Raw genomic sequence first — 15,000 nt, 5'->3', positions numbered from 1 at the left:
AAACTAACATATATATTCTATACTACCAGATATATTCTACATAACAGGTATATTCTATATAACAGATATATTCTATACTAACATGTATATTCTATATAACAGGTATATTCTATATAACAGATATATTCCATACTACCAGATATATTCTATATAACAGGTATATTCTATTTAACAGGTCTATTCTATACTAACAGGTATATTCTTTACTAACAGATATATTCTATATAACAGATATATTCTACATAACAGGTATTTTCTATATAACAGATATATTCTATATAACAGATATATTCTATATAACAGATATATTCTATATAACAGGTATATTCTATATAACAGGTATATTCTATATAACAGATATCTTCTATACTAACAGATATATTCTATACTAACAGATATATTCTATATAACAGATATATTCTATACTAACAGATATATTCTATATAACAGGTATATTCTATACTAACAGATATATTCTATATAACAGGTATATTCTATACTAACAGATATATTCTATATAACAGGTATATTCTATATAACAGATATATTCTATATAACAGGTATATTCTATACTAACAGATATATTCTATATAACAGATATCTTCTATATAACAGATATATTCTATATAACAGGTATATTCTATATAACAGGTATATTCTATATAACAGATATATTCTATATAACAGATATATTCTATATAACAGGTATATTCTATACTAAGAGATATATTGTATATAACATATATATTCTATACTAACAGATATATTCTGTATAACAGGTATATTCTATATAACAGATATATTCTATACTAACAGATATATTCTATACTAACAGATATATTCTATATAACAGATATATTCTATACTAACAGATATATTCTATATAACAGGTATATTCTATACTAACAGATATATTCTATACTAACAGATATATTCTATATAACAGATATCTTCTATATAACAGATATATTCTATATAACAGGTATATTCTATATAACAGGTATATTCTATATATCAGATATATTCTATATAACAGATATATTCTATATAACAGGTATATTCTATACTAAGAGATATATTGTATATAACATATATATTCTATACTAACAGATATATTCTGTATAACAGGTATATTCTATATAACAGGTATATTCTATATAACAGATATATTCTATACTAACAGATATATTCTATACTAACAGATATATTCTATATAACAGATATATTCTATACTAACAGATATATTCTATATAACAGGTATATTCTATACTAACAGATATATTCTATACTAACAGATATATTCTCTATAACAGGTATATTCTATACTAACAGATATATTCTATATAACAGGTATATTCTATATAACAGATATATTCTATATAACAGGTATATTCTATACTAACAGATATATTCTATATAACAGATATATTCTATATAACAGATATATTCTATATAACAGGTATATTCTATATAACAGGTATATTCTATATAACAGATATATTCTATATAACAGATATATTCTGTATAACAGGTATATTCTATACTAAGAGATATATTCTATATAACATATATATTCTATACTAACAGATATATTCTATATAACAGATATATTCTATACTACCAGATATATTCTATATGACAGGTATATTCTATATAACAGATATATTCTATACTAACAGATATATTCTATACTAACAGATATATTCTATATAACAGATATATTCTATACTAACAGGTATATTCTTTATAACAGATATATTCTATATAACAGATATATTCTATATAATAGATATATTCTATACTAACAGATATATTCTATACTACCAGATATATTCTATACTAACAGGTATATTCTATATAACAGATATATTCTATATAGCAGATATATTCTATACTAACAGATATATTCTATATAACAGGTATATTCTATACTAACAGATATATTCTATATAACAGGTATATTCTATATAACAGATATATTTTATATAACAGGTATATTCTATACAACAGATATATTCTATATAACAGATATATTCTATATAACAGGTATATTCTATACTAACAGATATATTCTATACAACATATATATTCTATACTGACAGATATATTCTATATAACAGATATATTCTATACTACCAGATATATACTAAACTAACATATATATTCTATACTACCAGATATATTCTACATAACAGGTATATTCTATATAACCGATATATTCTATACTAACATGTATATTCTATATAACAGGTATATTCTATATAACAGATATATTCTATACTACCAGATATATTCTATATAACAGGTATATTCTATTTAACAGGTCTATTCTATACTAACAGGTATATTCTTTACTAACAGATATATTCTATATAACAGATATATTCTATATAACAGATATATTCTATATAACAGATATATTCTATATAACAGATATATTCTATATAACAGATATATTCTATATAACAGGTATATTCTATATAACAGGTATATTCTATATAACAGATATATTCTATACTAACAGATATATTCTATACTAACAGATATATTCTATATAACAGATATATTCTATACTAACAGATATATTCTATATAACAGGTATATTCTATACTAACAGATATATTCTATATAACAGGTATATTCTATACTAACAGATATATTCTATATAACAGGTATATTCTATATAACAGATATATTCTATATAACAGGTATATTCTATACTAACAGATATCTTCTATATAACAGATATCTTCTATATAACAGATATATTCTATATAACAGGTATATTCTATATAACAGGTATATTCTATATAACAGATATATTCTATATAACAGATATATTCTATATAACAGGTATATTCTATACTAAGAGATATATTGTATATAACATATATATTCTATACTAACAGATATATTCTATATAACAGGTATATTCTATATAACAGGTATATTCTATATAACAGATATATTCTATACTAACAGATATATTCTATACTAACAGATATATTCTATATAACAGATATATTCTATACTAACAGATATATTCTATATAACAGGTATATTCTATACTAACAGATATATTCTATACTAACAGATATATTCTATATAACAGGTATATTCTATACTAACAGATATATTCTATATAACAGGTATATTCTATATAACAGATATATTCTATATAACAGGTATATTCTATACTAACAGATATATTCTATATAACAGATATATTCTATATAACAGGTATATTCTATATAACAGGTATATTCTATATAACAGATATATTCTATATAACAGATATATTCTATATAACAGGTATATTCTATACTAAGAGATATATTCTATATAACATATATATTCTATACTAACAGATATATTCTATATAACAGATATATTCTATACTACCAGATATATTCTATATAACAGGTATATTCTATATAACAGATATATTCTATACTAACAGATATATTCTATACTAACAGATATATTCTATATAACAGATATATTCTATACTAACAGGTATATTCTATATAACAGATATATTCGATATAACAGATATATTCTATACTAACAGATATATTCTATACTACCAGATATATTCTATACTAACAGGTATATTCCATATAACAGATATATTCTATATAGCAGATATATTCTATACTAACAGGTATATTCTATACTAACAGATATATACTATACTAACAGGTATATTCTATACTAACAGATATATTCTATACCAACAGGTATATCAGATATATGGTACTGTGTTGTTTGGTACTGTGTTGTTTGGTACTGTGTTGTTTGGTGCTGTGTTGTTTGGTACTGTGTTGTTTGGTACTGTGTTGTTTGGTACTGTGTTGTTTGGTGCTGTGTTGTTTGGTACTCTGTTGTTTGGTACGGTGTTGTTTGGTACTGTGCTGTTTGGTGCTGTGTTGTTTGGTACTGTGTTGTCTGGTGCTGTGTTGTTTGGTGCTGTGTTGTTTGGTACTCTGTTGTTTGGTACGGTGTTGTTTGGTACTGTGCTGTTTGGTGCTGTGTTGTCTGGTACTGTGTTGTTTGGTACTCTGTTGTTTGGTACTCTGTTGTTTGGTACGGTGTTGTTTGGTGCTGTGTTGTTTGGTACTCTGTTGTTTGGTACGGTGTTGTTTGGTACTGTGTTGTTTGGTGCTGTGTTGTTTGGTACTGTGTTGTCTGGTGCTGTGTTGTTTGGTGCTGTGTTGTTTGGTACTCTGTTGTTTGGTACTGTGTTGTTCGGTACTGTGTTGTTTGGTGCTGTGTTGTTTAGTACTGTGTTGTTTGGTACTGTGTTGTTTAGTACTGTGTTGTTTAGTACTGTGTTGTTTGGTGCTGTGTTGTTCGGTACTGTGTTGTTCGGTGCTGTGTTGTTTAGTACTGTGTTGTTTGGTACTGTGTTGTTTGGTGCTGTGTTGTTCGGTACTGTGTTGTCTGGTACTGTGTTGTTTGATGCTGTGTTGTTTGGTACTGTGTTGTTTATACTGTGTTGTTTGGTACTGTGTTGTTTGATGCTGTATTGTTTAGTGCTGTGTTGTTCGGTACTGTGTTGTCTGGTACTGTGTTGTTTGATGCTGTGTTGTTTGGTACTGTGTTGTTTATACTGTGTTGTTTGGTACTGTGTTGTTTGGTGCTGTGTTGTTCGGTACTGTGTCTGGTGCTGTGTTGTCTGGTACTGTGTTGTTTAGTACTGTGTTGTTTGGTACTGTGTTGTTTAGTACTGTGTTGTTTGGTGCTGTATTGTTTAGTACTGTGTTGTTTGGTACTGTGTTGTTTGGTACTGTGTTGTTTGGTGCTGTATTGTTTAGTACTGTGTTGTTTGGTACTGTGTTGTTTGGTACTGTATTGTTTGGTACTGTATTGTTTGGTACTGTGTTGTTTGGTACTGTGTTGTTTGGTACTGTGTTGTTTATACTGTGTTGTTTGGTACTGTGTTGTTTGGTGCTGTGTTGTTTATACTGTGTTGTTTATACTGTATTGTTTGGTGCTGTGTTGTTTATACTGTGTTGTTTGGTACTGTGTTGTTTATACTGTGTTGTTTGGTACTGTGTTGTTTGGTGCTGTGTTGTTCGGTACTGTGTCTGGTGCTGTGTTGTCTGGTACTGTGTTGTTTAGTACTGTGTTGTTTGGTACTGTGTTGTTTAGTACTGTGTTGTTTGGTGCTGTATTGTTTAGTACTGTGTTGTTTGGTACTGTGTTGTTTGGTACTGTGTTGTTTGGTGCTGTATTGTTTAGTACTGTGTTGTTTGGTACTGTGTTGTTTGGTACTGTATTGTTTGGTACTGTATTGTTTGGTACTGTGTTGTTTGGTACTGTGTTGTTTGGTACTGTGTTGTTTATACTGTGTTGTTTGGTACTGTGTTGTTTGGTGCTGTGTTGTTCGGTACTGTGTCTGGTGCTGTGTTGTCTGGTACTGTGTTGTTTAGTACTGTGTTGTTTGGTACTGTGTTGTTTAGTACTGTGTTGTTTGGTGCTGTATTGTTTAGTACTGTGTTGTTTGGTACTGTGTTGTTTGGTACTGTGTTGTTTGGTGCTGTATTGTTTAGTACTGTGTTGTTTGGTACTGTGTTGTTTGGTACTGTATTGTTTGGTACTGTGTTGTTTGGTACTGTGTTGTTTGGTACTGTGTTGTTTATACTGTGTTGTTTGGTACTGTGTTGTTTGGTGCTGTGTTGTTTATACTGTGTTGTTTATACTGTATTGTTTGGTGCTGTGTTGTTTATACTGTGTTGTTTGGTACTGTATTGTTTAGTACTGTGTTGTTTATACTGTGTTGTTTAGTACTGTGTTGTTCGGTACTGTGTTGTTCCATCAGAGAACTACTGTTAGCGCAGATTCAAATCTCTTGTGGATATTAGGGTTGGGTGAAGCCCACCTTCTTTCTTTCCTGATTTATGTACCCGTAAAACATCGCCCCCTATTGGCCAACCCCCAAATAAACATTTGAAAAAGCTAAATTACCGTTGAGCTACAGTATGTAACGCAAACTCTGATGGACCAGTGACCGTCTGACCAGGAACAAGGATGTCTTACCGTAGTGAGTTTGGTTATAGAACTACATCATGATGGATAGAAGCAGTCTACAGTCTTCCCAACTGGAAAATAAACCAGGAGCCGCTGCGTACACACATCCATACCCACACATCTAGGCTTTTGATAGGCCCTTAGTGAAATTTGGCTGAGAGTTTCCTTTTACGGGGAGTGGAGACTTGGCTAGTCGCGTTAGCATCTTTTCTCATACATCTACCCACAGAACCTAACGGAGCATTGATGCAAGATATTTTAGTTCTGGGTTTCTGAGATTAGTTAGAATGTGTTTACCAGCAGCAGTGTCTGTCTGTCTGTCTGCCTCATGCCTCATCAGTCCTCCAGAGCCACCATGCCTTTCACTGGATCCTTCACCCTCATCTAGAGAGAGAGAGGGGGGGAGAGAGAAAGAAAGAGAGAGAGAGAGAGAGAGGGGGGGGGGAAGAAACAGAGAGAGAGAGAGAGAGAGAGAGAGAGAGGGGGGGGGGAGAGAGAGAGGGGGGAGAGAGAGGGGAGTGAGAGAGAGAGAGAGAGGGGAGAGAAAAAGAAACAGAGAGAGAGAGAGAGAGAGAGAGGGGGGGGAGAGAGAGAGAGAGAGGGGGAGAGAGAAAGAGGGGGGAGAGAGAGAATGAGAGAGGGGGAGAGAAAGAGGGGGAGAGAGAGAATGAGAGAGGGGGAGAGAGAGAGAGAGAGAGAGAGAGAGGGGGAGAAAGAGAGACAGAAAGAGGGGGAGAGAAAGAGAGAGAGAGGGGGGAGAAATAGAGAGAGAGACAGAGAGAGAAAGAGAGAGAGGGGGGGAGAGACAGAGAGAGAGAGGGGAGAGAGAGGAATGCATGAGGAGCGGTTACATCACTGACCTGTGAGTACTTAGTGGAGCACACACACACACACACACACACACACACACACACACACACACACACACACACACACACACACACACACACACACACACACACACGCACAAAGGCATGAATGGCCCTGCTTGTGCTTTGCTGCATCTTTTGTGTCTCTCTCTCTCAGATGGCTGGTTACATATTTCAGTCTGTTATTCAGATGTGAGATGATTAACCCTTCACTTACTGTAAGTACTGTTAACCCAGTTTAATGTTAACCCAGTTTAATGTTAACCCAGTTTAATGTTAACCCAGTTTAATGTTAACCCAGTTTAATATTAACTCAGTATAATGTTAACTCAGTTTAATATTAACTCAGTATAATATTAACTCAGTTTAATGTTAACCCAGTTTAATGTTAACCCAGTTTAATGTTAACCCAGTTTAATGTCAACCCAGTTTAATGTCAACCCAGTTGAATGTCAACCCAGTTTAATGTTAACCCAGTTTAATGTTAAGCCAGTTTAATGTCAACCCAGTTTAATGTTAACCCAGTTTAATGTTAAGCCAGTTTAATGTCAACCCAGTTTAATGTTAACCCAGTTTAATGTTAACCCAGTTTAATGTTAACCCAGTTTAATATTAACCCAGTATAATGTTAACTCAGTTTAATATTAACTCAGCATAATATTAACTCAGTTTAATGTTAACCCAGTTTAATGTTAACCCAGTTTAATGTCAACCCAGTTTAATGTCAACCCAGTTTAATGTCAACCCAGTTTAATGTCAACCCAGTTTAATGTTAAGCCAGTTTAATGTCAACCCAGTTTAATGTTAACCCAGTTTAATGTTAACCCAGTTTAATGTTAACTCAGTTTAATGTTAACCCAGTTTAATGTTAACCCAGTTTAATGTTAACCCAGTATAATGTTAACCCAGTTTAATGTTAACCCAGTTTAATGTTAACCCAGTATAATGTTAACCCAGTTTAATGTTAACCCAGTTTAATGTTAACCCAGTTTAATGTTAACTCAGTTTAATATATATATAACTTAGTTTAATGTTAACCCAGTTTAATGTTAACCCAGTTTAATGTTAACCCAGTTTAATGTTAACCCAGTATAATGTCAACCCAGTATAATGTCAACCCAGTATAATGTTAACCCAGTTTAATATTAACCCAGTTTAATGTTAACCCAGTTTAATGTTAACCCAGTTTAATGTTAACCCAGTTTAATGTTAACTCAGTTTAATGTTAACCCAGTTTAATGTTAACCCAGTTTATTGTTAACCCAGTTTAATGTTAACCCAGTTTAATGTTAACCCAGTATAATGTTAACCCAGTTTATTGTTAACCCAGTTTAATGTTAACCCAGTTTAATGTTAACCCAGTTTAACCCTTATAGTTTCTATTTGACACACTAGAAGCTCACAACTGTATACAGATGCCGTATCTTAATTTGAGACAGTTTGCTACAGCAGGATAATAATCCTGCAGCAACAAGAAATGTGAACTGTTATATGGATTATAATCGGTGGACATTGTTTTGTAGGGGTTGATGACTTTTTCATGAGGGCAAATCAAGTCTGAAAAGTTAAAATTGAAATTTCAAAGTTTTGAAGCCTTTTTTTTTAAACCTTGAATACACAAAGTGTGCATTTCCTGCAGAATAACCCCTGCAACAACAGGATGATCAAATTAAGATATGGCATCTGTAGATAAAACCCATATTTTCCCATAGAAACATCTACAGGGGTCTCCTCTTCTCCTCTCCTCACCTCGTCCAGTTCTTTGCGCGTGTCGTCCTCCATCCGACGGATGTCTTCCATGGTGAGTTCGATCCACTTGTCGATCCAGCAGAACAGCTGACGGTGGAAATTGGTAAACAGACGCTTCTCTTGCTGAGAGGGAAGGAGGGACGGAGAGCAAAGAGAGAGAGATATAAAGGAGACATACTAGTTGATATGTCTTTGTTACATGTCAAGGAATAACGTAATAATATAATGTCGATTAAGACAGCCCCCCCCCCCCCCCCTCTTGATTCAGAGGGGTTGGGTTGAATGCGGAAAACAATTTTCAGATTAATGCATTCAGTTGAACAACTGACTAGGTATCCCCCCCCCCCCTTTCCCTTTCCCTAATCTGGAAAAACCAGCAGGAAATGATTTATCCCCTGCAACTCCCCGCCTGGCCAATAGAGGTCAGAGCAAACAACATGTACAGCACAGACATGGAGAGACGGGCTGAATCAGTATAGACATGGAGACTGGGGCTGAATCAGCATAGACATGGAGACTGGGGTTTAATCAGTATAGACATGGAGACTGGGGTTTAATCAGTATAGACATGGAGACTGGGGTTTAATCAGTATAGACATGGAGACTGGGTTTAATCAGTATAGACATGGAGACTGGGGTTTAATCAGTATAGACATGGAGACTGGGGCTGAATCAGCATAGACATGGAGACTGGGGTTTAATCAGTATAGACATGGAGACTGGGGTTTAATCAGTATAGACATGGAGACTGGGGTTTAATCAGTATAGACATGGAGACTGGGGTTTAATCAGCATAGACATGGAGACTGGGGCTGAATCAGCATAGACATGGAGACTGGGGTTTAATCAGCATAGACATGGAGACTGGGGCTGAATCAGCATAGACATGGAGACTGGGGTTTAATCAGTATAGACATGGAGACTGGGGTTTAATCAGCATAGACATGGAGACTGGGGTTTAATCAGTATAGACATGGAGACTGGGGTTTAATCAGCATAGACATGGAGACTGGGGTTTAATCAGCATAGACATGGAGACTGGGGTTTAATCAGTATAGACATGGAGACTGGGGTTTAATCAGCATAGACATGGAGACTGGGGCTGAATCAGCATAGACATGGAGACTGGGGTTTAATCAGTCATAGACATGGAGACTGGGGCTGAATCAGCATAGACATGGAGACTGGGGTTTAATCAGTATAGACATGGAGACTGGGGTTTAATCAGTATAGACATGGAGACTGGGGTTTAATCAGTATAGACATGGAGACTGGGGTTTAATCAGTATAGACATGGAGACTGGGGTTTAATCAGTATAGACATGGAGACTGGGTTTAATCAGTATAGACATGGAGACTGGGGTTTAATCAGTATAGACATGGAGACTGGGGTTTAATCAGTATAGACATGGAGACTGGGGTTGAATCAGTATAGACATGGAGACTGGGGTTTAATCAGTATAGACATGGAGACTGGGGTTTAATCAGTATAGACATGGAGACTGGGTTTAATCAGCATAGACATGGAGACTGGGTTTAATCAGCATAGACATGGAGACTGGGTTTAATCAGTATAGACATGGAGACTGGGGTTTAATCAGTATAGACATGGAGACTGGGTTTAATCAGCATAGACATGGAGACTGGGTTTAATCAGCATAGACATGGAGACTGGGTTTAATCAGTATAGACATGGAGACTGGGTTTAATCAGTATAGACATGGAGACTTGGGCTGAATCATGGAGACTGGGGTTTAATCAGTATAGACATGGAGACTGGGTTTAATCAGTATAGACATGGAGACTGGGTTTAATCAGTATAGACATGGAGACTGGGGTTTAATCACTATAGACATGAAGACTGGGGCTGAATCATGGAGACTGGGTTTAATCAGTATAGACATGGAGACTGGGGTTTAATCAGTATAGACATGGAGACTGGGGTTTAATCATGGAGACTGGGGCTGAATCAGTATAGACATGGAGACTGGGGCTGAATCATGGAGACTGGGGCTGAATCAGTATAGACATGGAGACTGAGCGAGTGCTCTCGTTTGGCCAATGAGAATACAGCCTGGTTCTCTGTGCGTGTCTCATGGCTTTTATCCAGTCACCATCACAACTTTTATACTTCTCACCCTTCCTCACCCTTCCTCACCCCTCATCACTCCTCCCCCTCATCACCCCTCCTCACTCCTCCTCACTCCTCCTCTCCCCTCCTCACTCCTCCTCTCCTCACCTCTCCTCACCCCTCCTCACCCCTCCTCACCCCTCATCACCCCTCTCTCTCTCCTCACCCCTCCTCTCCTCACCTCTCCTCACCCCCTCCTCACCCTCTCCTCATCCCTCCTCACCCCTCCTCACCCTCACCTCTCCTCCCCCTCCTCACCCTCTCCTCTCCTCACCTCTCCTCTCCCCTCCTGCCCCTCCTCCCCCCTCCTCTCCCCTCCTCACCTCTCCTCACCCTCTCCTCTCACCCTCTCCTCTCCCCTCCTCCCCCTCCTCACCTCTCCTCACCCCTCTCCCTCTCCCCTCCTCACCCCTCCTCTCCTCCCCTCTCCTCTCCCCTCCTCACCCTCCTCTCCTCTCACCTCTCCCCTCCTCCCCTCCTCTCCTCTCCTCACCCCTCCTCATCCCTCTCCCCTCCTCACCCCTCCCCTCCTCACCTCCTCCTCACCCTCTCCTCACCCTCCTCTCCTCCTCCTCTCACCCCTCCTCTCCTCATCCTCTCCTCCTCACTCACCTTCTCCTCACCTCTCCCCTCCTCACCTCTCTCCTCCTCATCCCTCCTCTCCTCACCCCTCTTCACCTCTCCCCTCCTCACCCCTCCTCTCCTCACCTCTGCTCGCCAAGTGTGTGTGTGTCTCAGGGCCCTGGCTGTTCGGTGCTGTAACTCCACCTCTCCTCTCCTCTGTCGGGACACAGTAAATTATTCAACCACTCAGAGAGAGGAGGAGAAGAGAGAGAGAGGGAGAGGCGAGAGAAGATCCCTCGTAAGTCCCAGCCTCTCAGCACGTCTTGTTATGACAAAGGTCATAAGTCTGTGTATGCGCGCATGTGTGTGTACGACCTGTACGACAGTAGGGGTATGCCTGTGTGTGTACTACCTGTATGACAGTAGGGGTATGCCTGTGTGTGTGTACTACCTGTATGACAGTAGGGGTATGCCTGTGTGTGTGTGTGTCTACCTGTATGACAGTAGGGGTATGCCTGTGTGTGTGTGTGTGTGTGTACTACCTGTATGACAGTAGGTGTATGCCTGTGTGTGTGTGTGTGTGTACTACCTGTATGACAGTAGGGGTATGCCTGTGTGTGTGTGTACTACCTGTATGACAGTAGGGGTATGCCTGTGTGTGTGTGCTACCTGTATGACAGTAGGGGTATGCCTGTGTGTGTACGACCTGTATGACAGTAGGGGTATGCCTGTGTGTGTGTGTGTTACCTGTATGACAGTAGGGGTATGCCTGTGTGTGTGTGTGTGTGTGTACTACCTGTATGACAGTAGGTGTATGCCTGTGTGTGTGTGTGTCTACCTGTATGACAGTAGGGGTATGCCTGTGTGTGTGTGTACTACCTGTATGACAGTAGGGGTATGCCTGTGTGTCTACCTGTATGACAGTAGGGGTATGCCTGTGTGTGTGTTACCTGTATGACAGTAGGGGTATGCCTGTGTGTGTGTGTACTACCTGTATGACAGTAGGGGTATGCCTGTGTGTGTGTGTACTACCTGTATGACAGTAGGGGTATGCCTGTGTGTGTGTGTGTACTACCTGTATGACAGTAGGGGTATGCCTGTGTGTGTGTGTGTGCTACCTGTATGACAGTAGGTGTATGCCTGTGTGTGTGTGTGTACTACCTGTATGACAGTAGGGGTATGCCTGTGTGTGTGTGTGTGTGCTACCTGTATGACAGTAGGGGTATGCCTGTGTGTGTGTGTTACCTGTATGACAGTAGGTGTATGCCTGTGTGTGTGTGTGTGTGTGTGCTACCTGTATGACAGTAGGGGTATGCCTGTGTGTGTGTGTACTACCTGTATGACAGTAGGGGTATGCCTGTGTGTGTGTGTACTACCTGTATGACAGTAGGGGTATGCCTGTGTGTGTGTGTTACCTGTATGACAGTAGGGGTATGCCTGTGTGTGTGTGTGTGTGTGCTACCTGTATGACAGTAGGGGTATGCCTGTGTGTGTGTGACTACCTGTATGACAGTAGGGGTATGCCTGTGTGTGTACGACCTGTATGACAGTAGGGGTATGCCTGTGTGTCTGTGTTACCTGTATGACAGTAGGGGTATGCCTGTGTGTGTGTTACCTGTATGACAGTAGGGGTATGCCTGTGTGTGTGTGTGTGTGTGTGTGACTCTGTATGACAGTAGGGGTATGCCTGTGTGTGTGTGTTACCTGTATGACAGTAGGGGTATGCCTGTGTGTGTACGACCTGTATGACAGTAGGGGTATGCCTGTGTGTGTGTGTGTGTGTGTACTACCTGTATGACAGTAGGTGTATGCCTGTGTGTGTGTGTGTACTACCTGTATGACAGTAGGGGTATGCCTGTGTGTGTGTGTGTGTTACCTGTATGACAGTAGGGGTATGCGTGTGTGTGTGTGTGTGTGTGTGTGTGTGTGTGTGTGTGTGTGTGTGTGTGTGTGTGTGTGTGTGTGTGTGGTGTGTGTGTTTGTGTGTGTGTGTGTGTGTGGTGTGTGTGTGTGTGTGTGTGTGTGTGTGTGGTGTGTGTGTGTGTACTACCTGTATGACAGTAGGGGTATGCCTGTGTGTGTGTGTGTACCTGTATGACAGTAGGGGTATGCCTGTGTGTGTGTGTGTGTGTGTGTGTGTGTGTGTGTGTGTGTGTGTGTGTGCTACCTGTATGACAGTAGGGGTGTGTGTGTGTGTGTGTACTACCTGTGTGACAGTAGGGGTATGCCTGTGTGTGTGTGTGTGTGTGTGTGTGTGTGTGTGTGTGTGTGTGTGTGTGTGTGTGTGTGTTTGTGTGTGTGGTGTGTGTGTGTGTACTACCTGTATGACAGTAGGTGTATGCCTGTGTGTGTACTACCTGTGTGACAGTAGGGGTATGCCTGTGTGTGTGTGTGTGTGTGTGTGTGTGTGTGTGTGTGTGTGTGTGTGTGTGTGTGTGTGTGTGTGCTACCTGTATGACAGTAGGTGTATGCCTGTGTGTGTACTACCTGTATGACAGTAGGGGTATGCCTGTGTGTGTGTGTACTACCTGTATGACAGTAGGGGTATGCCTGTGTGTGTGTGTGTACTACCTGTATGACAGTAGGGGTATGCCTGTGTGTGTGTGTGTACTACCTGTATGACAGTAGGTGTATGCCTGTGTGTGTACTACCTGTATGACAGTAGGGGTATGCCTGTGTGTGTGTGTACTACCTGTATGACAGTAGGGGTATGCCTGTGTGTGTGTGTTCTACCTGTATGACAGTAGGGGTATGCCTGTGTGTGTGTGTACTACCTGTATGACAGTAGGGGTATGCCTGTGTGTGTGTGTACTACCTGTATGACAGTAGGTGTATGCCTGTGTGTGTGTGTTGTGCCTGTATGACAGTAGGGGTATGCCTGTGTGTGTGTGTACTTGTATGACAGTAGGGGTATGCCTGTGTGTGTGTGTTACCTGTATGACAGTAGGGGTATGCCTGTGTGTACTACCTGTATGACAGTAGGGGTATGCCTGTGTGTGTGTGTTACCTGTATGCAGTAGGGGTATGCCTGTGTGTGTGTGTTGTGCCTGTGTGTGTGGTGTGTGTGTGTGTGTGTGTTCTACCTGTATGACAGTAGGGGTATGCCTGTGTGTGTGTGTTCTACCTGTATGACAGTAGGTGTATGCCTGTGTGTGTGTGTACTACCTGTATGACAGTAGGGGTATGCCTGTGTGTGTGTGTTACCTGTATGACAGTAGGGGTATGCCTGTGTGTGTGTGTGTGTGTGTGTGTGTGTGTGTGTGTGTGTGTGTGTGTGTGTGTGTGTGTGTGTGTGTGTGTGTGTGTACTACCTGTATGACAGTAGGGGTATGCCTGTGTGTTACCTGTATGACAGTAGGGGTATGCCTGTGTGTTACCTGTATGACAGTAGGGGTATGCCTGTGTGTCTGTGTCTACCTGTATGACAGTAGGGGTATGCCTGTGTGTCTGTGTTACCTGTATGACAGTAGGGGTATGCCTGTGTGTCTGTGTTACCTGTATGACAGTAGGGGTATGCCTGTGTGTGTGTACTACCTGTATGACAGTAGGGGTATGCCTGTGTGTGTGTGTGTGTGTGTTACCTGTATGACAGTAGGGGTATGCCTGTGTGTGTGTACTACCTGTATGACAGTAGGGGTATGCCTGTGTGTGTGT

The 15,000-nt window shown here is 39.3% G+C and overlaps 2 protein-coding genes across 2 annotated transcripts in view; both read right to left on the bottom strand.

Annotated features, from left to right (window-relative positions):
- Positions 1 to 15,000, bottom strand: part of LOC145859277 (uncharacterized) — a 296,534-nt gene that overhangs the window by 206,137 nt on the left and 75,397 nt on the right. The gene's annotated exons all lie outside the window — the stretch shown is intronic.
- LOC106563942 (phosphatidylinositol transfer protein alpha isoform) overlaps positions 1 to 15,000 on the bottom strand; it is a 72,695-nt gene that overhangs the window by 6,680 nt on the left and 51,015 nt on the right. Inside the window, exons 5-6 of the mRNA XM_082957595.1 lie at positions 8,652 to 8,828; positions 6,331 to 6,417 (exon numbers count right to left, since the gene is read on the bottom strand). Coding sequence (XP_082813721.1) covers positions 6,370 to 6,417; positions 8,652 to 8,828 — 225 coding nt within the window. The 3' untranslated portion in view covers positions 6,331 to 6,369. The remainder of the gene's footprint in view (positions 1 to 6,330; positions 6,418 to 8,651; positions 8,829 to 15,000) is intronic.

The sequence above is a fragment of the Salmo salar genome, chromosome 11 (genome assembly GCF_965601325.2).
Source record: "Salmo salar chromosome 11, fSalSal1, whole genome shotgun sequence".
Classification (NCBI taxonomy): domain Eukaryota; kingdom Metazoa; phylum Chordata; class Actinopteri; order Salmoniformes; family Salmonidae; genus Salmo; species Salmo salar.
This window is presented reverse-complemented; position numbering and strand designations above follow the sequence as displayed.